The sequence below is a fragment of the Rattus rattus genome, chromosome 16 (assembly GCF_011064425.1).
Source record: "Rattus rattus isolate New Zealand chromosome 16, Rrattus_CSIRO_v1, whole genome shotgun sequence".
NCBI classification, from domain to species: domain Eukaryota; kingdom Metazoa; phylum Chordata; class Mammalia; order Rodentia; family Muridae; genus Rattus; species Rattus rattus.
Window position 1 is genome coordinate 30,680,122 of NC_046169.1, and position 26,624 is coordinate 30,706,745.

Below are 26,624 nucleotides of genomic sequence, written 5' to 3' on the forward strand. Positions count from 1 at the left end.
TCCTCTTCCTCCTCCCCTCGCCTTCCTCGCCGCTTCCCCAGGCACTCTCCCGGCGGCGGCAGCTGCGCCGCCAAAGCCCCGGGCCCCAGCGGCCCCCCACCCCTCACTCGCGCGCTCCCACACTGCCTCCCCCCCCTCCCCGGGGGGAAGGCCTTTTAATTTATTTATTCTGCTGGGACTGAGGTGGGGGGCTCGGCTGGCGGGGGAGAGGGGGGTCTCCACGGCTTCTACCTCCCCCGCGGCTGGGGCTACCCTTCGAGCTACGGAACACTCCACGGCGTGCGCCCCCAGGGCCTCCCAAACTGTTTCTAAACTGCCCAGACCGGAGGTGGACGCGTGGAGGCTCGGCGAAAGGGCTGGGTTTCGAGTGGGGTGATTGTGTGTGTTCGACTACTAGGAGCCTGGGGAGGGAGGCAGACGTCGACCCCAAACGAGTTGCAATCGAGGTATCTCCGATCCCGCTTCCTCTTCGGCCCGCACACCCCCTCCCTCCCTGGAGCTGTGCTGGGGAGGGGAAACCAAGATTTGGAACCACCTTAGCCTTCACATTCCTGGGAGGATACAGCCCTCGCCTGGAACTGGAAGATAGCTCTTTATTTATTTTTTTTCCTTTTTTCCTCTCTGTTTTTATTTTTGGAGGGGATCGCCCAGTGATTGTCTTGAACACATGCTTCTTCCTCCCTCCTTCCTCCAGCCACCAGCGACAGAGAGTCCCCTTTTTTGCATTTATCATTTTCCTTCCCCTTTCTTTATTAAAGGTCCGGGAGTGGCGGCGGCCAATCAGCGCTCGGCTTCCATTTTGTGAGCGCAACTCTGAGGCTTCCCCGGCTTTCGCGTGGATCTGTTTGCAGACCCCTCGGTCTCTCTTCTTGGGCTGCCGAGGCGAAGCAGCCGCCTCGCCGGGGCTTCGTGGTGGTGTATTTCATATTGGGGCTCTTTTTCGGGGTTTGTAATTTGGCCGTGGGTAGGTAATTGGCTGGAGCAGGGCGGCAGGGCGCGGCAGCCAATCAGCACGCGGCTTCTATAGGGCTTGAGTTATTAGACGCTGATCTCAAAACATCCTTCATCAGACTCCAAGGAGAGGCCAACAGATGAGGGGAGCCATTTTTCTGCAATGGAATTAAATGGCCAAGTGGGTTTTTCCTTTGTTGCAAATGGGGAATGCTTTTCCTTTGACTCCACCATCCAGTTCAGGACGCCTGAATGTGTTTAACATTTGCCAAAGGACTCACACTTGGAAGAATGAAGAAGACCTTTTAAAAAGATCTGGATTTTTCCTTATGACTTGGAATCCATCTTTGTCTTGTATAACTAGGTCATAGCACACTATTAATGTCAGCAGTTAACAGTTTTGAATTCAAAAAAACCTAAGTAAATGACATATTTAATTTTTTTTCCTCTTTTTTTCTTGGGTGGGTGGAGGGGAGAGCTTGGAGCTGTCTTAATCTGTATTCTCTTGACTGAACAATAAATTTTTAAATATAGTTTCCTCTATTAAACACTTAAGCCTGACCATCTTATTAACTCTTTTTTAACAAGGTAATGTTTTAAATGTATAGTTGTAGCGAAATGGCAACAATAACAAAAATCTGTGAGCTGTTGTTACTGTTAAGTTTTCTAAAAACCTTTTACATTGTAAGTACCCAATCCATTCTGTCCTTACTGCACTTGAGTTTTCGTGTTACTGTCGCCTGAGATGAACTGAATTTTCGGAACCTTCATCTGCATGTGTTGTCTTTGTCTCTGTCTGATGTAAGTCAGTTAAAATGCTTTTAGACCTTTGCTTCTATAAAAATACGATTTTTTTAGCTTCAAGCTTTTTGGGGGAAAAAATGTTTACAGCAATAGTTGCTATTCAGATTTCTTCCCAGTAGCTCTTACACTTTCTTTGAAAATCGATCTATTTGAAGAAAAACAGCTCTTTTTCTCGACTTGGGTGTGGGGTGGTGGAGGGTGAAAGAAAGGAAGACCTTTTGTATAAAAAGACTGAAAGCCGTCACTGAAAATTAGATTAAAACTGGACAAAAAGCCCTAGCCGGTTCAAGCCAAACACCTACGTTAACTCGGTGGTATTTTCTCTGTCGGTTGGGATGGCTGGTGAGCTATTTTGCCTTTTGTTTGATTTGACTGTGTTTTTGCCTTTTGTTTCTTAATGACGATCACACCATTGGTAAATCCAGAGCAGTAAACAGTCCTCAGCGAAGCCGCCTTTTTGCCAGCCCAACCCTGGAAAGTTTGCAGTCGTGGAAGGAGCAGAAATACCATGAGTGTAACTTACAAAAAGGTAACAACAAAAGGACACCATAACCCCAGATTTTTACCTCAACTAAACAACCAAACAATACCCCCTCAAAAAAAAAAAAAAAAACAAAACCCTTATTTTTATAATAACATCTCCAAAAACACCGCCCAGCTTTTTCTTCTAGACTCCATGGCACCGGGCTGAGCCGGTAAGTAAAAAACTAAAATTAAAAAAGAAAAGACAATTTAAAGTATATTTTGCCCCCTTCGAGGAACTCGATTGAGCAGGCCGTGGGCTACAGATGATTGGGAGCTGGGGTTGAGCTTGAGTTTGGCAGCCGATTGCAGTGGGCGGGTGAGGGGACGAGGACTCTCCATACCCCTGTGCCTCTTTTGCCCCAAAGGCGAGGAGAGCCTGTCCCCAGTACCCTGGGGCATCCATGGAGCTGTCTGCGTTAGTTCCTTTGGCTCGCCTCAGGTCTGAACCTTGGTGGCAGAGAAGAAATTTCAAGTGCTTTGGAGATGGAGGGGCTGAAAAAGCGAGGATACCTTCCCACCCAATCTAAGGTCTCGTTCCCATTCGATTGTGGGGGTTTCTGCACCCGGAAGCCAGCTCTTCGGGACTCCGGGGCTCGTCTGCTCTTCCAAAGAGAAAAAGGACAAAAGGCCGGCGTCCATGTTGGCACCATGACGCAGCATCTCTCCCGCCTGCAGCCCGGCGCTGCTTGTCCTCCGGGCCGCGCTCGCTCCTCCCTCCCAAACACGAGTTTTATTTTCAGGTTTTTGAGCCGAGCCGAGGGCTGGGTCGGGTTGGAGCCAAAGCTGAAGCCGCCCGGCCGTTCACTACTGCTATGGCTAATGGCGGCCGGCTTTCCTCCTTCCTTCCGCCATCCTGCTTTCCCCCGGTAGTCGCTGGGAGCCGGGAGGCAGTGCCGGGCCCTAAGAGCCTGCGAGGCACGGCGCCCGCGATCCTGGTGACCGGTCTCGGGGGACCTTAGGCCTCGGGGGGAGTCGCGCACCATAATTCCCGACTCGCTCCCCCCAACCCCCTCCCCGGGCGCGGCTTGGACAGTGGCGGCCGCGGGGGGAACCGAGGCCCGGTAGGGCGAGCCGCTGGAGGCGGGTTGAGGACCCCGATCTCCGTTGCAGCCCCGGACTCCCAAGGCCCACGCGGGCACGAGGCCTCGCTCTGGCTGCCCTTGCCTGCCGTTCTGCCTCGGAACAGGAGCCAGTAGTAGCCAAGGGCTCTCTAGCCTCCCTTCACTGCCCACTCGGCTTCAGGAGACCCACCCCTGCCTCCCCCAGTCGTCCTCTGATAGTCGAGCCGGAGGGGCGGGTCTCCCTTTTTGTCCCCACTTTGGGTTAGAGGCCCTCGCCGAGGCTGAGTCCCTTCACTTGGACGCCAGGGGCACAGCCTCCATCCAACCCAGCTCTGTGGGTTGGAGGTGTGTTTTGGAGGGGGGGGCTGGGGCCTGGGAAAGCCGATTGGGGCCTCCCCCTCGGGATCCCCCCACACCCCCCGCCGCGACCGTGCCCCAGGGTAAAGCCTTAGATCCTGGCCTTCCTGGGGGAGGGGATGCGGACAGGGCGGGTCTTTGGAAATGCAGATGAGTCGTCTCCTGCTGCTCGTCTCCCGGGCTGAACTTTAGTGACTCAGCCACCCTCACCCCACCCCCACCCATTCCAGAGTGAGGGCCGCCTTGTCAGCTGAGGAAGGGGGGCAGCATTTTCTGTGGCTCCCTCTCTATGTGGTAGACCCTGTTGGTTTGCATTTGGCCAACCCATTCTCTGACCTACAAAACTGTTGGAACTGCCCTAACAGATCGTCCGAATTTACAGGTCTTGGCCGGAGACCGGAGCAATGTCTGTGTTGTCCCCACAGTAGACACTCCTGGCTTCCTCTGGACAACTGGAGCAGGCCTAGTTTGACTGACAAGCCTTCCCACTAAGGTAGGTAAGAGCCCTTTCCCGAATTGAGAGAACTGTCTCTGGGAGCTTTGACCTGCGGCCTTCGAAGCGCTGGTTGGGATCCCCAAACCCGCTGGGCTGGTTCTGCAGCCCCTCCCCCACGCTGATGTGGCGGTTGTGTGTGTGAAATGGGCGGCCTGCTGGGTCCATCCAGCCCCGCCTGTCAGCTTCTGCTGTCGGGCGTTTAGGGCGGGCGATTCTCTTGCCGAATTTAGCAGCTTACTAGAGCAGGACTAAGAAGTATTTCCCAGTGGTGTGTTTTATGGTGGGTAGGAGGGCCCTGGAAGCTTCTGAAGACAGAGACTGCTGTCAGACTTGCCAATGGTGCTTCAGTCTTCCTGAACCCCATTGGGGTGACCAAATGAGCCACCTTCTGATGTCTGGCTTGCTGGATAAACAAAGAACCTGAAGTGTTATCCAGCTTCCGGAGAGAAAAGATTTCCTTGGCTTCTCCTTTTCCCGGATCCTCCTCTCAACAAGGCCAGGTGTCGCTAGCCTGGTGTCTAGAATGTGTCAGAGCTGGACAGGAAAGTAGGCTGGCCCTTAACCTGTCCGTAATGACCTTACATATTCTGAGCAGGGTCTGCCCAACTGCACCGGCATCAGAAGTCAGTGGTGGAACCCATTGACCCTGACCGTGCCTGTCTCTCGGGTCTCTTCTCTTTTTAGACAGTACATCTAAGAATTTGTACTTCTTACAAGGCCCCAGGTACTGTCAGGTTTCTAGACTCCTAGTAGGTGACACCTGGGATGTTGCCCGGCTTGGTGGCTAGCAGTTGGCTTGCCCTCCTCCCAGGCAGGAAGCTTCGCGGCTGAAATCGGTGTGGCCCTTGATCTCTGACCCTTGCCCCCCTAGTGTGTTTCTCGTTACGTTACTTTGATAAGCCATTTGGCCGCAGGTGCCGCGGATCCTGCTGGCTTCCCCTGTTAGGGCCTCAGCATCCAGCCTCTTGTCTTCCCTTTTCCCCTCACCCCTACAGTGAGTACTGACGTGTGGGTTAGGGGGCCTGGCAGGCTTCCGAACTGCGTCTGTTGTCGGAGGTGTCTTGGTGCCTTGAATCAGGGATGCTTCAAGCCTGGCAGCTGTAGGCTAGATGTGGCCCAAGCTAGTGACCTTGGACCAGTGTCTCTCTCCCTCCCCACCCCCGTGGAGAAAAAAAAAAAAAAAAAAAAAGCCCACAATACCTGCTGGAAAAGGTTGGTGGGAGGATTAAGTGAGATTAAGGGGGCCAGACGCCTGCTCTGACCTCACAACCAGTTGGCCTCCATTGTGATAAGTACTGTTGCTGGGAGTGGCTGCTGGCTGCGCGGGTGGGGGCTGGGCTGTCTCCCCGGCTCCTCCCCGCCAGCCCACTTCCTGAAGCACGTGCTGGAGCCTCCAGGCAAAGGAGAAAGAAAACTGGCTCTGCTTGGGAAGGCAGCCAGCCCTGTTTTTCTTCCAGTGTTTGAGTCCAGCCTGTTCCCGGGCTCGATGAGCTGTTCTTTGGTTGGGTCATGATTTTTAAGGGCCACCCACCAATGGCCCCAAGAGAAGAAATGTCTCACCCAAGGTTATGAGGCCACGACAGACAGAACGTGGACCGGGTTCCAGGTGTCTTGATTTTCAGACCAGAGCCTGGGCCCATGACACCCCCTGGCCCAGCTGTCTGGGTTATTTTAGGCTCCCTCCCGTGCCAGCTGTCTGCTTTTATCACTGCCAGAGAGCTGTCTGGTAACAAGGAACCACAATGGTCCTGTGGCTCCTGCCGGTACAGAGGGCCAGGCATGAAGTCTGCGGATGAGCCGGCTTTATGCTGGGAAGGCGAACTCCTCACCCCGATTGAGGAGGGGGGCAGGGGAGAAGAGCGCTTTCCTAAGTTGATTTCGTTCATACGACCCAAGGGCTCTGGTTAGAGTCCTTGGGTCTGGGGTCTTTATCTCCTCCCGCCTCAGACTAATTGATTTAAGTCGCGATGTAGCAGCTGTACCCCTGAGGGCTACAGGCTTTAGGGATCAATTAGGCGCTAAACTGGGATGTGTTTGAAAGGGGAAGATGGAAGTGATCGGGCCAACTTGTGACTGTCGCTACTTGACGCTTTTTCACCTCCCTTTCTCCTTTTTTGGCACCCTTATCACCCCCTGGGCAGTAGGGTGGGGCAGTTTGTCCTGCTGTTGTTCCTGGCCCCGAGGGGTGCCACGCCTACTGGTCACCCACTGAGCTTGGGGCGGGGCTGCTTTGGCCTGCTGAGAGAGGGCCACGCCAGCGGAAGGCTTGCCTGAACCGGGAGGTGCCTGGACTAGCTTTACTACACAGATTCCAGTGTCCCCGCCCCTTCCGGCTCCTCCACCTGGCCTGGAGCCCAAGTGTGGAATATGACCTTTTAGACTCTCTGAGCAACCAAGATGGGTCGAAAAACCCGCCATCACCGCTCTCCAGGCCCCCAGTGTTTTCTCCGATTGTTCCGTGCCCTCAGGCGAGTTCTTGCCGTAGGGAACCAGGAGGGGAACGTTAAACAAAAACTTCTTGAGCTATTTCTAAAATTTTCGTGTGATGGAGGAGGGTCTTGCCGTGCCCGGGCTAGCCCTAGTGACAGCTTAGGACCGTACGTACACTCCTCTGCACCAGCGTTAGCTGTTTTTCAGCCTGGCTTCCAGAAGTGACTTGCCCATCCTCCGCTCGGTCCTTAGAGCTGCTGCTAGGCAGCTGAGACCTGGAGGGAGACTGCCGAGCTAGGTAGATAAGATAGCGTGCACCCTAGGCAGCCCGGCTTCACCCCTCTACTTTATCTCTAGGCTCTAGCTGGAGTCTATCTCCAGCTCGTATCTGTACCATCTGCATTTGGATAGCTCAATAATTGATTTATGGAGCCTCTGAGAAAGGGGAGTGGAGGCCTCAGCCTCCCCCACCCCAATTTGTACTTTGTCCTGAACGACTGCCATCAGTGCCTCTGCTCCCCTGGATCTGTGGTTTAGTCTTCCCAGTGACCACCTGGCAGCTCGCTGAGGGGTTTTGAAGCAAGAACCAGTGGAAGGAATTTTTTTGCTTTCCTATGCTCTCCAGGAATTCCTGGACAATCAGAGTGACCCAGGCCCCCCAGAACATCTTGCAGATGAGGGAGTAAGCCACCCTGAGTGGGTGAGTGTGTGTATCTCCTCAGCTGGGCCGGCTTGGCCCTGCCTGACCTCTGAGGAGGCTCTCAGAAGCAGCTGGCTGGATTCCTAGGTATTTTTAGCTACAGATTCAGCCCCACCATCACCACGAGCTGAGTCCAGATCCAACACTCTAGGCCTGGTAGTGCTGGGGCTCTGCCAGCCTCCTGCTGAGGTGGAGCTGGGTGGGTAGGCAGGCTGGAACCCACCGGAGCCAGGACTATTTGCTTCTTGTCATTTCCTCCATGCAGCTTCCTGCAGACTTGCTCTGTCACCGAGGCTGGAGAGTGGAGATGCAGGGCTGGGGAATTTGTGGGAAGCCAGGAGCCCTCTCTTGGTTATATGTAGTAGAACAAGTTCTTTTTCTTAGAAGTGAATTCTCCCCACTGGCAAACGCAGCCAGTCAGTCTCCTGAGTCAAGAGCCAAGCCAAAAGACACCCGAGAGAAGAAACCTGGGGTCCTGCAAAGGTAAGCGGTTCCCAGCTTACTCCAAATCTTCCTCTCTTTGTGCCATTTTTATTCCAATGGCCTGCTCTTCTTCTGAGGAACCTCACCACCTCTGGCATGTCAATGGAAATTGTCCTGGTTCTTTTCTTTTTTTTCTGCCGCCCTCATGAGCCACTAAGAGATAGCCTAGCCCCTCCTCCCCTTGACAGGACTCTGTTGAGTCCTGTCTGTTGTGTTTTCTTTGCAGCCCTCCTCCCCCTTCAACCAGCACTTAGGCCCTCCCTGATTTAGCCCGTTACCTTGACAACCACTTGGGCCTGTCTCCCTTATCGCCGCTGAAAACCTGAAGGTTTTCCAGCTGCGGTACATTTGCCCGAGTTGGGCACCCCTCCAGCGTCTATTGGCTCGCCCTCCGTGCTGTACCCAATATAACAAACACAACCTTCCCGGTCCTTCAGCTGTGGTCTCGAAATTGATCTCACTGGTCCCGGGAACTCCCATCACCTCCTCCAGACTGAGCTCCTCACAGGCAGGAACATGGTTGTTTCTCAATAAACAAGTTGAAAAAGGAACGAATGAGTCGCTGAACATTTGTCTATGGGGCCCTTGATCCGGGAACAAGAGGGGCTTCTCCTGAACAGCTGGAGGTTGATTCAGGTTTCCACCCACCCAGTCCCTGTTGTCCTTTGAGTTTCCACGGGCGGTCACTGCTGCCCCCTGGTGGTGTAGCCGTGTATTGCGTCTCCTGGAGGAAAGGGGAGGGGGCTGGGAAGCAAAAACCGAGGTTGGTAGTTTACTCCACAGAGTAAAATTTTCTTGATGTTTGCTGAGAACTTGAAAATCGGGAATCTGCATTGTGAGGCCCAGGGCAAGAAGACCCCTGAGCCTTGCCAACACTTTGAAGAAATGAAGTTCCGCTAGTAGGAGGGTCCTACCACTGGCCTGGTTTTAGAAGTGGACCCTCAACACATAGTAGCAGAAAAGGATGGGTCACAGTGACACGAGCCAGCTGTCCTGCTAGTACTTGCCTCTATTATGCTCTTAGCTAAAAGTTATTTGAATGGGGACGGACGAGAGTGCAGTTTCGGGGGGGGGGGGCGTGACACCAGAACATTTCTTGGTGGAGACGGGGATCATCAGTTTCCAAAGTTTATGGAAGGGCCAGATATTCGCAACTGGGGCTCTCGGCTCGTCACGTTTGCGACGTGTCATGTTTGGGGTCGCACTTGTGAGCCTTGTATTTTGAGTCTGCCTTAAAAAAAACAGACTGGGGGGCTGGAGAGATGGCTCAGTGGTTAAGAGCACCGACTGCTCTTCCAGAGGTCCTGAGTTCAATTCCCAGCAACCACATGGTGGCTCACAACCGTCTGTAATGAGATCCCATGCCCTCCTCTGGGGGTTCTGAAGACAGCGACAGTGTGCTCATACATTAAATAAATAAATTAAAAAAAAAAAAAAAAAAACAGACTTGGTCAGAAGTCAGTGCTAAAGGCATTCACCGGCAGAGGGCGCCATGGCTCCACAGTGTGGGCCAACAGAGTGGGTGGGGAAGGGTGGGTGAGCAGAAATCCTGCATTTGCACACAGACAAGGGCCAGGGTGAGATGATGTGGACACGCACAACCCACTTTTTGGCATCATCTCCGGACGACAGCGGCTACAACCTGTGGGAAGATAAGCTGTGTCAGCCGACTAACAGCAAGGGCTGGATGCGAACCCGGGTGCTAGGGTACAGCCCGCCAATCAACACATCTCTGTTGGGGTGGGATCGGCCAATCAAAGGGTCCTTGATAGAAGGCGGAGCCTGCCAACCAAAGGCTGTCCCTAGGAAGAGGCAGAAACCACGAATCTACTAAACGGGGTGGGGGTGCAGGGGCGCGTGGTGATGGGGGATGCACTGCGCTTGCGGTTCAGCATCCATTTCCTCGGGTTCTTCATTTCCTCTGGGCCTGCAAGACAAATACCCAGGGCCCGGACCACAGCCGAGGGGAATTAAGACAGGGAGGTGAACCTGGGAGGCTGCCTGGCAGAGGTGGCGCCAGCTGCCAGTGGGTGGAGCCTCGTAGCCCTGCCCTGTAGCCCCGCCCCCGCCCTGTCGCTCAACTGGGCTCTAGCCAAGCGCGCAGCATCCAGCGCTGCGGCTCCGGGCTATGGACGCCCCGGGTGCTCCGGCCCCAGCCGCCGCCCCCAGCTCGGCGAGGAAGGAGCTGAAGATAGTGATCGTAGGTGACGGCGGCTGCGGCAAGACGTCCCTGCTAATGGTGTACTGCCAAGGTTCATTTCCCGAGGTAAGGCCCGCTTGGTGGCGGGAGGGGTGATGATGGGCTTGGGACCGCAGGGAACAAGGGGTTTCCCCCAGCCTGGACCATGGAATCTCAGATGTCTCCTCCAGGCAGCCCTATGAGAATTCCTGAGCCCAGTGGTTTGCCAGGTCTGAGCTGGTTGGAGTGAGGGTGTTAGACAGTTGTGGGGGAGGGATATGTCTGGGATTGTAGCCGTCCTTTGCACCCCTTAAAAGATCAACCCGACCTCCCCCTTCCCCTTCTCTCACAGCACTATGCCCCGTCGGTGTTTGAGAAGTACACGGCTAGTGTGACAGTGGGTAACAAGGAGGTGACCCTGAACCTCTACGACACGGCCGGTGAGTGCACCAGAGCCCAGAGGGTCCCTGTGGTCATCCCCAAGGTTTCCCCTGCCTTCTGGGGCATTCCCTTCCTGACACCCTAACATGTCAGGTCCCTGCAGGGTGCTGGCTGGCTGGGAGGCTCTGGAAACCAAAAGGACCAAAGCCATGTCAGCTTTAAGTGGAGGTGATAGATTAAGGTGAACTCTGAGCCTCCCCCCACAACGCCCGCGCCCCCTGCCCGCAACCCCCACCCCCCCAGCGCTATGTACTGTTCCCCAGTTTTGTTCCTCTCCTGTGGTTCTAGAAAACGTGGGCCGTACTTCTGCCTCCCAGGGTTGCCGAATTCATTACTTACCGTGGTCTTGGCTTTGAGTCCCCTGGGGCTTGGATTCCAATGGCTGTGTTTTCTCTGCCCTATAATTTTAGGTTAGTGAGATCTAGATCAGAGCTGTGACCGCAGGATTCTGCGTGTGGCAGGGCAGGTCGGTGTGTTGGGGACCCCCAGGTCCTGTGAATGTACTTCTCTTCCCGTCCCCCAGATTCTGGGATCCTAGAGCTTCAATCTATTCTGTTTTCTTTGGGGTGTTTGTTTGTGTGTCTTTTCTGTGAAGAAACAGACAACTTTGGCAAAGAGTCTGGATCAAAATAAGGCTCTGTTACTGCCGGTTCAAAGAGGGAAGGAACTTCTGCCCGCTCATAGTCCTCGAACACCGTGGTTCCCTTGGGATGTCATCAGTCTTTGCAGGGTAAAGGTTGGACCAGGTGGGGCCTCACCCAGTTCTGTGACTCAGTGTTTAGTGACGGGTGGAACCGCGTCATTGAGTGCCCCTTCCCGGCTAGTCCATCCTTGCTTGTGTGACAGTCGCTGATCTCAGTTGGAGCCCAGATCCAGACAGCCTCTCCACCCTTCCTGGAGAAGACCGGGGTGGGGGTGGGGGTGTATGTCGCCACCTCAGACCTTTATCTCATTCATATAGTGGGTGGGTTCTATTGGAGAGACACCTTACCCCTCTGAGTGACCCGCTGAGGTTCCCCACCCATCCTCACCTCCAACCCCAGGTGTATGAGGAAGGAATTCCTGAGGCGTGGCCTAGATAGCAGTCCAAGTCTGTCAGGAAAACCCACTTTCACATGCCTCTTACTAGGAACCAGGGAGGGGCAGGACCGTGGACCACACTCTGGGGCACGTAATGGCTGAACAGAGGTATTACATACCGCCCCACAAGAGAGGCCAGAAAGTCTTGTTTTTCCCTCCTTCTGCCGTCAGCCTTTCCTCTTACATCCCAGAGTTCCCTGTTCGGGAAAGTTCCCCCACCAGACCAGAGCAGAGACCATTTGGGGCATTTTCTGAGGAAAGAGAGATGCTCAACGGTCGTGTCAGGCAGCTTTGCCGTATGAGGGCTCAGAAAGCTGCTACTGGATCAAAGGATGAGTTTGTCCCAAGAGGCTATGGAGGGATGGAGGGAGGTTGTGAGGATTGCTTGGTATAATGATCTGGTCCATGACTTTCTGTTACGTGCTTGGAAATAGACCAAGTCTCTGACTTGTTGTACCATCGAGGGCTGCTGAAGCTCGTTCTCCTCATCTTTCCTCAGAGCTAAAAGAGGCAAAAGAATGAAATCAAATTCCATACACACAGTGCAAGGGCTGGTTCTTGGTGGCTCGGTACATACTGTTCTGTACCGACTTCTTTGTTCTGTTTTGTGCTGGGGCTGGAAATCAGACTCATGTGTATACTAAGCCCTACACCACCGAGCTACATCCCCAGTCCTCAATCTGAGTGAGTTTGTTTTGAGACAGGGTCTCTGTTCCACTTGCTGGTCTCCAACATCCTGAGTAGCCTCTGCTGGCCTCCGATCCTCCAGCCTCAGCCTCCTGAGGTATGCACCATTACACATGGCTCTGGCCCCAGCTCTTTCTGTAGGGCATGGAGAATTTAGAGAGGCCCTCTGTGACTGGGGGAATTCTAATGGTAGGAGGAAATTCCCTGGCCAGTGAGCAGTGTTCTTGTGAGGCTGGGTCATTCCTCTCGTGTGTGTATGTGTGTGTGAGTGTGTGTGTGTGTGTGTGTGTGTGTGTGTGTGTGTGTGTGCGCGCGTGCGTGCACGCAGTGGTGCAGTGTTTGTTCCTCTAGAAGTGACTGGGGAGTAAATGAATTCATCATCAGGGAGATGAGTCAGCTTTACCTGTGGCTGCGTCTTGGGCTAATGTGGGAGAAAATGATGGTCAGTAACTGTCTAGCCTGGAGAGAAGGGGGGAGGCTAAGGGGGTGAGAGCAATGACTGAGTTAGACATGGATCTAGTAAATGCCATAGAAAGTTCTAGAACTGGGGGGGGGGCTGCCTTCCCAGTAGCTGTGATCAGAATTAAAGGATAGGAATGACCCCAAAAGTTGAACTTTTTTTTTTCTAAGCCCAAAATGGAATGGCGATCTTGGGTAATGCTAGCCCACAGGACACATATTGAAAGACCTGTCTCCGTCCTGCGGAAGTAGTCCGAGACACCACAGCCCTTTACTGAGCGCTGGGTGCTCAAGAAGTAAGAGGGGGGTAGGGCCCCAGCACCCACAGCTCCAGTAGCCTCCCCTGAGCGAGCCCTGACATCTTCAGACAGGAAGCTGTGGTGAGGCCAGAAGGTTCCTGGGCAGAGGGGTGGTGTCATGGTGGGGTTGCTTAGACACCACCCAAAGACTCTCATCTCGTGCAGGAGGGACACAGAGGCGTGGGACGCTATGTGGGGAAGAATCGGTGGGGAAAAGGGGGGAGGTTTTGGGGGGCAGGAGCTGCTGAGACAAGACAGGGGCTGTGGATCTTAGAGTAAGTCAGCTCAGGGACCTCGGTCTGAGTTCAGGTCGGGGACTTCCCTGACTCTTCCGGTCCCTGGGGAGGAAAGAGGATGGGGGCGCTCCTAGAGCTAGTAAAAGTGGGTTCCTCCCCCAGCAGCTTCCCCTTCTCATGCTGCCAACACCCCCCTCTCTAAGCAATGCTTTGGTCAGAACGGCTCACCTCCTGCAGTGTAAATGCCCCTCCAGCAGATTTGGGGAGCACGGTAGCCAATCTTCAATTCGGCTCTAGCCCTGTCCCAGAGAAGGAACTCTTGTCAAGAGGACACCCCACTTGACAGAGGAAATATATCAGGTGGGGGACAGCCTCACTTCCACCTGCCCCACAGACCGCTAGCTGCAGGAAAGTGGGTGAGACTTCCGGAGAGCTCCGCTCCACAACCCCTTACTAGAACCAAGGCCATGCTTAAGGAGATCCTGGCAGCCTCTGTGAACATGGGCACAGGACAATAGCAGTGGTCACACCTCTGCCCAGATAAAGAAACTGAGGCTTGGGAAGAAAGGACTCAGGCCCTGAATGTGTGTGCCCCTCATGCCTGGTGCATGGAGGGTGTCCACCCTCCAGGGAAACACAGGGTAACAGTACCTAAATTCCTTGTCTTTTGTTCATTTTATTAATTACTTTTTTTATGTATATGAATACACTGTATCTGTCTTCAGACACATCAGAAGAGGGCATCTGATCTCATTACAGATGGTTGTGAGCCACCATGTGGTTGCTGGGCATTGAACTCAGGACCTCTGGAAGAGCAGTCAGTGCTCTTAACCGCTGAGCCATCTCTCTGGCCTTATTCTGTTGTTCGTTTGAGACAGGGTTTCTCTGTTTGTAGCCCTGGCTGTTCTGGAGCTCACTCTGTAGACCAGGCTGACCTTGAATTCAAAGATCGTCTGCCTCTGCCTCCCAGGGCTAGATTAAAGGGGTGCACCACCACAGCCCAGCTCAAATTCCTTATCTTTGTGAAAGACCACACAGAGTCCTAAGAAAAGTCAGGTCAGGCAGAATCAAGTGGGAGGAGGAGAGAGTGTCTAAGAGAATGTCTATTCCCTCCCTGAGGCTCCTTCTTTGGGGAGACAGCTGTCTGTGCCACCGTTTTCCCCATCAACCTTGTCAGGGCTGGGGCGTTGTCCTAATTTAGTGGTCTGTTGCTGTAACAAAACAGATATCAAAAGCAACTTTGCGGGAAGAAAGGGCTAATTTGATTTGCAGTCCATCCTTGAGGGAAGCCAATGTAGGAACTCCAGACAACCTAGCTTAGTGGTTCTCAGCCTTCCTAATACAGTTTCTCATGTGGTGACTCCCCCCAACCATGAAATTACTTCATTGCTACCTCATAACTGTAATTTTGCTGGTGTTATGAGTCATCACGGACATGGCTGATATGCAGGATATCTGATATGTGACCCATTGTGAAAGAGTCATTCAACCCCTAAAGGGGTCGCCACTCACAGGTGAGAAACACTGACTGAGAGGCGAGGCGGGAACTGAATCCTGAATGGGAGAGCACGGGGGTTGGGGATTTGGCTCAGTGGTAGAGCGCTTGCCTAGCAAGCGCAAGGCCCTGGGTTCAGTCCCCAGCTCCGGAAAAAAAAAAAAAAAAAGAACCAATAAACTGAATGGGAGAGCACCGGAGGAGCGCTGCTTCCTGATTTGCTCAGCTAACCTTCCTTATTTGACCGGGGACCACCTGCTCAGAGGTCCCACCTCCACAGTTAGCAATCAAGATAATGCACCACAGACTTGCCCAACGGCCACTCTGATTGGAAGCCATTGTCCACTGAGGTTCTTTCTTCTCAGATGTGTGAAGTTGACAACCAAGATTAGCCATTACAGGCATGAAGCTCTTTTCCTGCCTTCTGGGGGTAGGCTGAACAAAAGACCACCTGAGTACCTTTTATCACCGAGTCTGACTTAGCTGTGTGAGGGGTAAAGCCATTTCAACGGTTTCTTGGGCTAGGAGGCAACCAGTGCCTACCTTGTGATGGTCGGTGTATGAATGCTACATTTGTGTGATAAATTGTGTGTGTGGAGACAGCTCAGTGATTTGGAGTGTGTATTACACTTGCAGGTGACCTGAGCCTGTTCACAGCACCCATGTCAAATGGCTCACAACTACCTGTAAGTCCAGCTTTAGGAGAGCCAATACCGCTGGACTCCCATGGGCACCCACATTCTCAAATGCATAGATCGCTTTATCGATGCTCGCACTTATGGGGAATTAAATTTTAACAAAGCATTTTGGGCAGGGGAGGCAGTCACAGGTGACTGTCACTATCAGTCAGCATCTCTGTAATCGTCAAGTCTCGCCTGCTTTTACAGCTCATTCCACAGGCAAGAAAACTGAGTGTGGGGTTCATTCCTAGTGGAAGCCTTTGAGGGCATGCACGGTGCTGTTAGAGCAGCTGGGGCAGACAGCCGACTTTGGCCGTGGGGACTAAGCTATTTGGTACTGCAGTTTACAGAGTACCCAACTGTGACCTTGACAGACTCGCTCTCCTGAGTCACCTCGTGGGTGCTGCTTGGATTAGCACAGGTCAGGAAGTGAAACCCAATGCCAAAGGCCTGTGTCGGCACCAGACTGGCCTTAGCTTTGCTCACTGAATTTTTATTGTGCTCACTTGACTCCCAAGACTGTGTGCAATGACCCCATACCTGGGAAGGGAACAAAAGTCTTAAAAATACTGCCGTAAGACGTATCCTAAAGCAAAAGGAAAACAGAACCTTTGTTATGGGACAGACGGACACCAAGAGGCCGTTGGCTCAGGGTAGTCAAGAAAGGCTTCCTGGAGGAGGTGTTTTTCTGCTTAGACCCAGTGGTGAGGAGGGAGAGAGAACCAGCCAGCTGCAACCTGTCAGGAGAACCTTCTAGAAGAGGGAACAGCAACAGCAGAGTGTGTGAACGCTCCCAGCCCCCTGTGGTTTGACTTCCTCCAACCTATGGCAGCCTGACTCCGCCCACTTCCACTCAGGACTCTTACTTTAATGTCTCAGTGGAGTTGTAGCTACTCTGCCCCACACATCTCTGCCCTCTTCCCTGCTGCCTCTTGAATCAAAGCAAGCCAACCGTTAGCCACTGTTTCCTGACTGCCCTGGGGACCAGGATTTCTTAAGGAGACGGTAAAACAGGTGCAGGTCCACTGAACCCGTCTGGAACCCGCAGAATGGGGCACACACAGTTGGAAGACAAGCTGAGAGCAGGGAGGGCCTGTCAGAGAGGCGTGCAGAGAAAGCACGGACCAGTCCCTGGAATTCATTTCACAAGTGTTGGTGGGAACCTCTAGACGAGCGGTTCCCAACCTGTGGATCGTGACCCCTTTTGGGGAGCACAGTGTCCTTTTTATAGGGTTCACATCAGATATCCTGCATATCGGATATTTACACTGTGGTTGGTGACTGTCAAAATTACAGTTATGAAGGAGCAATGGAAACATATGTATAGGGGCTGGAGAGATGGCTCAGTGGTTAAGAGCACAACTGCTCTTCCAAAGGTCCTGAGTTCAAATCCTAGCAACCACATGGTGGCTCACAACCATCTGTAATGGGATCTGATGCCCTCTTGTGGTGTGTCTGAAGACAGCTACAGTTTATTCATATATAATAAATAGATAAATCTTTAAAAAAATATATGTATAGTGGGGGGGGGGAGGTGGTCACCACCTGGTACAGGAATCCAAGCATAGTCGTTCCTGGGTTCTCAACTCACAGAGAGGATGGGTTCCAAGACCCCCACCTGCACCCCCATTGATAGTAAAACCCTGGGCGACCCAAATTCGATCCTTACGTGAAGTGGTTCTCCATCCTCGGGGCGGTACATCTTTACATACCTTTCCGGTCACCCTGGGTTACCCGTGATTCAGTATCGGTGCTAGGCAAACAGTTGCTACCTGGATTATTTAGGGAAAGGTGACAAGAAGTCTGTGTTTGTTCAGTACCAATGTGTTTCTCTCTGATTGTTTCTAGCTGAAGTTGTTTCTGGGCATACGGGATCCAAAGACAATAGGTTGACTGTATTTGTATTTTCCCTTTCATATTGAGTTGTAATTAAGGGCCTCTGTTGTGGGGAAGGCTTGAGACGGGGTTTCTCTGGATAACCCTGGCTGTCTTGGAACTCGGATTTGTAGACCAAGCTGGTCCCGAACTCAGAGATCTACCTGCCTCTGCCTCGCAAGTGCTGGGACACACACACACACACACACACACACGCACGCACGCACGCACGCACGCACGCACAAAACAAAAAATAAATCTTAAGAAAAAAAGCATACACGGGGGGGGGGAGATGGCTCAGCAGTTTAGCGCATTGGTTGCTCTCGCAGAGAACCCAGTTTAGGTTTTCGATACCCACATGCTGGCTCACAACCGTCTGTAATTCCAGCTCCAGGTGACGCAATATATGCCCCAGTAACCCACACGATGCATGCTCACACACACAGGCAAAACACCCATGCCCATTGTGATGGTTTGAATGAAACCAGTTCCCATAGCTCGTTCCTTTGAATGCTGGGTACCCGACTGTTTGGGAAGGATGAGAAGGTGTGGCCTCACTGGAGGAGGTGTCACTGGGAGTGGTCTTGGACATTTCAAAAGCTCATGCCAGCCCAGCCTGCAACTTGCAACTTAGCTCCTTCGAGCTGCCCTGTTTCCACCATGGTGGCATCAGGCTGAACCTCTGAAGCTGTAAGACAGCCGCAATGAAATGCTTTCTTTTAAAAGTCATGGAGTCTCCTGAGAGCATTAATAGTAACCAAGACATAAATAAAATAATCGTCTCAGGGTGGTGGCGCGTGCCTTTTAATCCCGGCACTCAGGAGGCAGAGGCAGGCAGATCTGTGCATGAGGCTCTCTGCAGTGAGAGCCACCAGCCCCGTGTGACAATCACTTGAAATGTAGCTAGCTAGTACAATCAAGGAACTCAACTTTGTCTTGTTAATTAGTTGACATTCAGATAGTCATGTAGGGCTGGAGGCTGCCCCATCAGATACACAGGGCTAAGAAGACACTGACATCGGTCTACAGAGAAGACCGTTTGGGGTCATATACGGGATAACATCCTGAGTTAGTGCCCCGCTGTCCCACAAAGGGTGTCTCCTGGTTGTAGTGAGGAGAAGAGACCACTTCTGTGTTGAGGGGACTTGGGCCAAAGGACAGCATAGGTCATTTCCCTGGCTCAGCTGTCACATGATGGCCCGTGCATACTCAGATAAACTACGCATTAGAGGGATATCGGCTGGTGGCACCTGACAGGGCAGCTTTTATTACTTGTCCATGTCCCACGGTGGGTGGGCTGGTATGTGCCAGTACTTGGAAGTTGGAGGCAGATGGGTCTGGAGTTCTGGACCAGCCTGGGATACATGAAACAGATCCCAAAAAACAAAACGTGCAGGTAGGCAGTGGTGGCTGCACTCCCAGAACTCAGGCAAGGTAGGTTTGTATGTTTGTTTGAGGCCAGGGTCCAGGAGAGCCAGGGCTATACAAAAGAAACCCTGTGTCAAAACCCCTAAAATACAGGCATGCATGCATGCACGAGCCCTGGCCTAAAAGAGAGAGAGAAAAGAGAGAGAGAGAGAGAGAGAGAGAGAGAGAGAGAGAGAGAGAGAGAGAGAGAAGCCAGACCTGGTGGTACATGCCTTTAATCCCAGCACTTCGGAGGCAGAGGGAAGAGAGTTAGAACCCAGCCAAAGTTTACATAGTGAGACCGTTTTTAAAGAAAGAAAGAGAAAAGGAAAAAAGAAATGGGCTGGAGAGATGGCTGAGCGACTGAAAAGCACTGGCTGCTCTTCCAGAGGACCCAGGTTCAATTCCCAGCACCCACATGATAGCACACAACTGTCTTTAACTCCAATCCAGGGGATCTGATGCCCTCTTCTGGACTCTGACGGGACTGCATGCATGGGATGCATAGACTCAAGCAAAACACTCACACACGTGAGCAGCCAGTGTTCTTAATGGCTGAGCCATTTCAGCAGCCCCATAAAAAATTTTAAACTAATTATTAACTAATTAAAAATTATTTCTTGTTTTCTCAAGATAGGATTTCTTTGTGTGGTCCTGGCTCTTCTGGAACTAGCTCTGTAGACCAGGCTGGCCTCCAACTCACAAGAGATCCACCAGCCTCTGCTTCCTGAGTTCTGGGACTAACTAAAGGCTTGCGCCAGCCACTGCCCACATTCATACACATGACATAAATCAACTTTAAAAGTTAGGTGCTCTGTGGGTGTTGAACCAGGGTCTTTTCTGTAAGAGCAGCTAGTGTTCTTAACCGATGAGCCATCTCTTTTTTTTTTTTTTCTTCTTTCTTTTTTTTCGGAGCTGGGGATCGAACTCAGGGCCTTGCACTTGCTATGTAAGTGCTCTACCACTGAGCTAAATCCCCAACCCCGAGCCATCTCTTTAGCCCCCAGAATAAGTTCATTTTTAAAAAATGTTTAGATTTATACGTATCAGTGTTTTGCCTGCAGATGTGTCTGGCACCCCCAGGAGCTGGGAACAGAACCTGGTCCTCTGGAAGAGCAGTCAGTGCTCTTAACTGCTGAGCCATCTCCCCAGCCCCAATAAATCAATTAAAACAATACAAAAGAGAGTGACTGGAAACCTAGTCACTAGGGTAAAGGTTAACGACTGATCTGTCACTCATACCTGGTGGAGGGGACTTTTCTACAATACAGTGGCACTGGTATGTCAGCCACTGCAGGGCAGGCCTCATGTTCAGGAGTAATTGACCAACACACAATGGACTTCACAGGGCTTTCTGTGTGCTTTTACTTAGGTAGATGTGGGAGGGCGTGGCTTTGTTTTATTTTCTTGATTTCGGGGGTGTTTGTTGTATAAGGTCTTTGTTTGCATGAGTAGAAGTGGGGGGAGGATTTTTAAATAAAAAGAAAATGCCACCCAGGCGGCCCAGGTTCGACTCCCGGTATGGGAACAATGTAACTTTTGGGGTTGGGGATTTAGCTCAGTGGTAGAGCGCTTGCCTAGCAAGCGCAAGGCCCTGGGTTCGGTCCCCAGGTCCGAAAAAAAGAAAAGAAATTTAAACCTCAAAAGTAAATAAAAAGAAAGAAAAAAACCAAAAAGATGTCGATGTTCTAGGTGGCGACTCTGGCTCCCCGGGTGACGTGTCTGAGTGACGGTCACACAGCAAGTGAGGGACACAGCTAAGGCTTGAACTCGTGTCTGACCTGGCTCTGGTGCCCATGACCTTAGCAGCTGTGCTTTGGGGGAGCTGGTTGAGGCTAAGACCAGGCAGGTGAGAGGGGACCTGTGCCTGTTACCAGCGAGAGATGAAGCGTGTACATCCTGACTGGAGGGCAGGCTGGCACTACCCAGAAATATGGGGCCGGGGCAGGATGGGGGCCTCTGGGACTTGCATGTCCCCCGTAGTAGGTGGACATCACATGGTGCAGAGGTGGCTGAGGGTCACCGGTGAGTCCCAAACGTGCTCCATCCTTACCGTGGTAGTTTTAAAAAACACCTTTGCATGGTTACTCTCGGCTGGTATCTGGAGTAGGGGGGAAAAAAATACCTTTTTAGGGAAGTGGGTGAAACCTGAATTCAGAGTGGATCAAGGAAAGGGGTCTGTGGCTTCCTGGGTTTGACGCCAGGACTACCACAAGCGAGGGATGGCTGTTCTGAGGCCCTCTGCTAGGAGAGCTTTGAGGGAAGTGTGTCTGCAGTTCCCACTTCGGAGATGGATCAAATAGGTGAGCGAAACGTCAACACTGAAGCTCAGAAGAGTTCCCTGTATCCTCCCTCTCGGTGTCTTCTCTCTGGGAGTTTAAAACCGTTGACGGGAAGTTTCCTCCAGCTAAGCATGATGGCTGTGCGTCTGAGGCTAGCTTCTAGGTTCTGACTGGACTGGGTCTGTGGAGGGCCGTGTCTGGGACTGTCCCATGTCTCCCCAGGGTGTGGCAGGTGCGGTTAGGGGCTGACTGCCTGGTGAAATGTGGTTTTATATAGGTGCCTGTTCCAACCATTTGCTGGAATGGGCAAGAGGAGCCCAGACAGCTGTCTCAAAACCAAGGAGGCTGGGGCCCGGCGCCTGCTTTCGGCCTTGGGGATATTTGAATGGCAAAGACCCCAGATATGAGTCTTGGGCTTGACAGGCAAGGGAACATCTCCATCCTTGGCAGAATTACAGGTCTTGTTTATTACCAGATCAGCTGAGCACTGCATGAGTTTGACAACGTATAATCTGTCTCCCCTTTCCCTGCCTCTCCCACTTTATCAATGAGGAAACTAGCCCAAGAGGTCATCCCACCACCAAAGCCCAGGCAGCCAGGAGATTCGTACCTCTGACACTCCTTCCCCGAATTTCAGGGCAGGAAGACTATGACCGGCTGCGCCCGCTGTCCTACCAGAACACACACCTCGTTCTCATCTGCTATGACGTCATGAACCCCACCAGTTACGACAACGTCCTCATCAAGGTAATGTCGCTGCCTGCCTGAGAGGGCTCAGCTCCCGAGGGCCCTCTGCCCTGATACCCTGCCTTCTCCCTCCTCAGTGGTTCCCTGAAGTCACGCATTTCTGCCGAGGGATCCCCATGGTGCTCATCGGCTGCAAGACGGACCTGAGGAAGGACAAGGAGCAGCTGCGGAAGCTCCGGGCAGCCCAGCTGGAGCCCATTACCTACACACAGGTAGGCCGGGGTGCCAGCCACGGCACGGGCCCACGATCCCCGAACGACCCTAGCCAGAAACCACCTAGGTGTCTCACCAGGCTTTTGTGGGGGCCGGCGAGTGGCTTCTTCCATCCAGCCATGCAAACACCAAACTGGCCAGTGTGGGAACAGAGACGGGTCCCCATCAACTCCAGAGAGCCCCCAAAGCTAGCCCCAAACTCTTAAGACTCTGAAGGGTGTCAGGAGGCCTCAGGTCCCCCATCTAATCAACACTGCCTTTTCTACCCTCTTAACCCCACCCCAGGGCCTGAGTGCCTGTGAACAGATGCGAGGCGCACTCTATCTGGAATGTTCTGCCAAGTTTCGGGAGAATGTGGAAGATGTCTTCAGGGAAGCCACCAAGGTGGCCCTCAGCGCCCTGAAGAAAGCACAGAGGCAGAAAAAACAGAGGATCTGCCTGCTGCTGTGACCCTAGGGGCGGAGGGCCTGAGTGGAACTAACATAGCGGGGGACCCAGGCCCAGGCTCCTTCCGAGGCTCTGCCCCAGCACAGCCTCCCAGTGTCTGGCATCTGGGGCTAGACGCTCAGAACATTCTGGAATGGCACCCCTTGGGTTCAGGCTGCAGTGCACTGGTGAATGAGGGCGCCAGACCCACCAATGTTCCTCTACCCTGGGACTGGCACTTGTCCCAGGCCACAGAGGCGCCCTTGTCACAGCTCCACTTTGCCCCAAGCCATGCGTGTCTCCCTTTCCAAACCCAACTCACGCCTGAAACTCAGAACGGCACTGAGAGCTGTGGGTAAACACGGATGTGCAACGCGGTTCACGAGAGTCCCGAGCCCAATGTTTCTGTCACTGTCTCCCTGAGCTCCTGAGATAGGCTGGGCTACATCCTCCAGCCTCTTCCTGCTTCCCTCAGGAACCTGGGGACCACAGCCTATCAGGAGAACACAGGCTTCAAGCCGGACATGGGGCTGGCACCAGCCTCTCTCTTCCTACCACACTGAGGACTTCTGTCTCAGGCTTGGTCACAGTCTGAGACACATGTTCAGAGGGAGAAGAAACAACCTGTCAAAGCGTCAAAATAGACTCGGGCCAGCCAGCCCACCCATCTGATCCCTGTTCCAGGTCTGATCTCCAACCCCCTCCCCCACAGCCAGCTTCCATTGGAAACTCCTAATGGTCAGTGCGTGTCCTACCTTTAGGGGCCTCAGGCAAATGGGCTCTCTCCCTAGACTATGGCCCACCTGTAAAGGCCAGGTTTGGGCTATTTAGATAGTCAAGCTTCTCGCCACCTGACTCCATTTCTGCTTCTACTGGGTGTGGAGCTCAGGAGTGGACTACCTCTGCCTCCTTCCAGAACTGACATGGCCACCCCCGCCCACGCTGGACAGTTTCTCAGAACTAGCCTGCTGACCACCAGTGTCTGACCACGTTCTGGAAGGTCTAGAGTCTGCCTTTCAGAACTGTTCAAGCCCAGTGTACCAGGTAGGTTTAGTGCATCCAAGATGGAAGGCACCATCTGAGAAGCCGACACGATCTTGGCTGGCCTGTCTGCTACAGCGCCACTTGACTTGGCCCCCGGAGTCAGACTGCCAAGGAAAGAAACTTCCGGCCCCCTTCCCCAAATGCTCCAAGGCCCTGCTGTCCCCTGTGGAACCAACCAAGACCTCGTGATCTCTCAGAATCGATGGCCTTGTGGACAGATTGTGGTGTATACAGCAGCAGTCAGCAAACCACAGCCTGTGGGCCGCATGTGGCCGCTGCCTGTTCTTGTAAATAAAGTTTTATTGAACAGCCGCGATTACGTAACGGCGCAGTTTCTGCGTTGCCACGGGACTGGCCCACAGAGCCCAGAAATACTCATCTTCTGGGCTTTAATGGGAAAGGTTTGCTGATTCCTCATCTGTGGCAATCCCAGGTACCTGCGAAGGACGGGACAGGTGATCCGGGGACAGGAGACCAAGGACAGAGATAGGGCAGGGATGAAGGGGAGGGCGGGCTGTGGCAAACAGGAACAGGTGCCTGATCTTGCCCTTTGGGAACGGTGCCCTTCCCGTTCTTCATAAGGTAAACAGAAATCTGGAGTCTTAGGTGGACTCTCGCCATGGGGGAGGCAAGGTCTCATTTTTACCACAGAACTAAAGAATTTTAAAGTCCTGTGAGGACTGAATGAAACCCATCTGAGGAGGCCAGCTGTGGTGTGGGGTCTAGGCAGGCTGGGCAGGGGCAGAACGTTCTCAGCTGGACTTGTTTGCCCCTGCGCTCTTGCTGCTGCCTGGACCTTACAGGGTCACACCCTGGGCTGTGCCCACTTAGATCTCCCTCCAACCCCCTGAGCTCCTCCCCTTCCCACACAAACAAGTGAAGAGAGGAAGGGAATGGGTGACCTCCAGTCACAATGAGGGGCCTATGCCAGAAAGGACTCTCAGCAAGTCTGTAACAGCAGCTTAAGGGTGCCAGCGAGACCTGCCCAAGAGTCCGCTGGAACTCCAACCAGCCAGGGGCTGGGCGCCCCCTGGTGGAGGCTGTCCTTAAAACCCTGCCGCTAGGCTCCAAGGGGAAAGAGTTCTCCAGGTCCTAAGGAGGCTGCTTCCCCGAGCAGGCAGGCGGTTCAGGAGACACAAGGCAAGAGACAAGACAGGTGGGTTCTCTGAGAACTTAAATATTTCCCCACCACGGAGGGTGGGCTGTGGGAGGCTTACAGCAGAGGTGGCGGCCCAGGACAGGGCGGCTCCACGGGATGCTGAAAGTTTCATTCCACCAGGTGCCTGGGACACAGTAAGTAGCAGGTCAGCTAAAGCCAACCCCAGTGAGGCACATCCAAACCCCAGTGAGGGATTCAAATGATAGGGACAGGGACAGAGGGGTTCCCTGAGGCTTTCTGCCCCTCCCTGGAAGACAGACAGGTGGACCTGCCCACTGCCGTTACACAGAGCTCTGGGGAAGGCCCCCGGATTCCAGGGAGGCAGGAAAGACCCGGTATTAAATATGTTATAAATATGGAGTTGGGGCAGGTTAATACTGTGCACACAGGCGGCCTTCACATTCCTCATGTCTGTCCGGGACCAGGGCCTTGGCCCTGCTCCCAGAGCTGCTGCTGCTGGCCCCTGAGATGCTGCTGCCCACGGCTACCGGTGACTGGCAGCCAGGGTGCCGACTGGAATCCCCAGCAGTCTTAAGTCCCAAGAACCCCCAGGCACGAGAGTCCGGAGGCTCATGGCTGCTTTGTCTTGTTTCTGTTCTTCTGGAGTTTGGCATGCACGACTTTTAGTGTGGTCAGGAAATTGCCGAGGAAGAGGATGAGGAAGGTGAGAGCCAGCACAAATACCTGGTCCGTCCGGAGCGTAGCATCCCGCAGTGCCCAGGGCAGGGAAGGAGGGAGAAGAAGTCAGTTTCTCTGTGGAAGGACCTGCCACTAGCCTCAACCCCAGACTCAGTCAAATGGCGGAAGCGGGTGAACGAGGTGGGCCCCCGATCAGGTCGGGTTCTAGAAGAGTGTTCAATGGCATAACCCTTCGTTGAGAGACGATGAGGGGCCCCCTGCACTACTGAATCCCTTCCCACGGAGTCTGCTCCAGGGCAGCCCAGCTCTCGCTTAGCTCCAGCTCCCTACCGCCAGGCAGACAGACAGACAGACAGACAGACAGACAGACAGACAGACACAGAGGGAGGCCTGATACCTGCCATTCTTTGCATTCCTCATGGCTGGAGAGCTCAAACAACGTGACGGCATTGTAGAGCTGCCAGAACTGGAGACAAGGAGACAGGCACCACTCACCCGTCAGTTTTCCTGCAGGTCCGTGTGGAAAAGCCAGGGAGATGGACCAGGCTCCCCAGCATCCCAGACCAACTACCCAACACACGGGCATCCCTACCCCATGAAATGGCAAGTGTCTCGGACACAGCAAGTCCTAGGTCCTGAGGAAATGGGCTACCTGAAATCTACCTCTCCTTCAGAGAGATGGCCCCATCCTGTGCTATGACCGCAAGCAGTGGGGAAGCCCTTGGACGCCCAGGGAGCTGTGAGGCTCGAGCATTAAATTAAGTCACAATAGGGATCTAGGTTTGGGTGATATCTGTAGGGACAGGTACCTTGTCCCAGATACCTGAGACAGACATCTGGTGAGGGAGGGGGGCCCCCAAAGATCTGTTCCCAGGGGTCATCCCTGACAGTGGCACCCACAAACAGAAGGACTCACGTGGCCGCAGAAGAGGAAAGGCAGGAGGAAGGTGAGGCCCCGCCACATCCAGGACTGGAACCCTTCTGTGGGGGAGACACAAGAGAGCGCGTGTGATGTGAGCCTGTTTTAAAAACCACACGGTCTCTCTCTCTCTGTGGCCCAGGCCGACCTCGAACTTCTGGGCTCAAACGATCCTTCCAATTCAGCCTCCCGGGTAGCTGCGACATGATATGAACTGCCACGCCCAGCCTAACGCTGTGTAGTTGTGTGTCTTACGAAATTCAGTCAAGAAAGACAGGCATTCGGAAGGGTAGGGTCGAGTGGGGGAGAACGCCGGCCCTGGCTCTGTGGCATGGAGGTCTGACGCCCTTCCGATGCTGTGCCTCCACTGGAGGAGGGTGAACCAGCCTTCTCAAATCTACCCTTCACCCGCTACTCACCCACTGTGAGGTCCAGGTGGTTCCGCTCCCCCAGGGCCCGCAGCCTGTAGAGACAGCCCCTCTGGTAATAGTACTGTAGGAACTGAACGCAGCCTGTAGGGGGAGCACAGTACCCGGGCTCAAGGAAAACA

The 26,624-nt window shown here is 53.4% G+C and overlaps 2 protein-coding genes and 1 long non-coding RNA gene across 8 annotated transcripts in view; 2 read left to right on the plus strand and 1 right to left on the minus strand.

The window, feature by feature from the left end:
* Window positions 1-45: 45 nt before the first annotated feature.
* LOC116885170 lies at window positions 46-8,358 on the plus strand. Of its 6 annotated transcripts, none has more exons than XR_004385987.1 (4): window positions 46-2,284; window positions 2,414-2,450; window positions 4,081-4,191; window positions 7,709-8,358. It is a non-coding gene; the product is annotated as an uncharacterized LOC116885170 (long non-coding RNA). The 6 variants fall into 6 exon arrangements; XR_004385988.1 differs by lacking the exon at window positions 2,414-2,450 and having other exon boundaries at window positions 46-1,752; window positions 2,181-2,284; XR_004385989.1 differs by lacking the exon at window positions 2,414-2,450 and having other exon boundaries at window positions 46-1,371; window positions 2,181-2,284.
* A 1,024-nt stretch (window positions 8,359-9,382) lies between these two features.
* On the plus strand, window positions 9,383-23,669 carry Rhof (ras homolog family member F, filopodia associated). Its single transcript, XM_032886577.1, has 5 exons — window positions 9,383-10,073; window positions 10,339-10,426; window positions 21,565-21,674; window positions 21,752-21,886; window positions 22,173-23,669. The coding sequence occupies exons 1-5, from the start codon at window positions 9,936-9,938 to the stop codon at window positions 22,335-22,337; spliced, it is 636 nt and encodes a 211-aa protein (XP_032742468.1). The 5' UTR covers window positions 9,383-9,935; the 3' UTR covers window positions 22,338-23,669.
* An 847-nt stretch (window positions 23,670-24,516) lies between these two features.
* The window catches only part of Tmem120b (transmembrane protein 120B), a 41,993-nt gene continuing 39,885 nt past the window's right edge, over window positions 24,517-26,624 (minus strand). Inside the window, exons 9-12 of the mRNA XM_032886578.1 lie at window positions 26,494-26,586; window positions 26,072-26,136; window positions 25,553-25,621; window positions 24,517-25,200 (exon numbers count right to left, since the gene is read on the minus strand). Of these exons, the coding sequence (XP_032742469.1) occupies window positions 25,087-25,200; window positions 25,553-25,621; window positions 26,072-26,136; window positions 26,494-26,586 (341 nt within the window). The 3' untranslated portion in view covers window positions 24,517-25,086. The remainder of the gene's footprint in view (window positions 25,201-25,552; window positions 25,622-26,071; window positions 26,137-26,493; window positions 26,587-26,624) is intronic.

Coding starts and splice junctions, on each gene's coding strand:
- Rhof (XM_032886577.1), top strand. CDS start 9,936: ATGGACGCCCCGGGTGCTCCGGCCCCAGCCGCCGCCCCCAGCTCGGCG. Junction 10,427..21,564: donor GAACCTCTACGACACGGCCG/GTGAGTGCACCA, acceptor CCCGAATTTCAG/GGCAGGAAGACTATGACCGG. Junction 21,675..21,751: donor ACGACAACGTCCTCATCAAG/GTAATGTCGCTG, acceptor CTCCCTCCTCAG/TGGTTCCCTGAAGTCACGCA.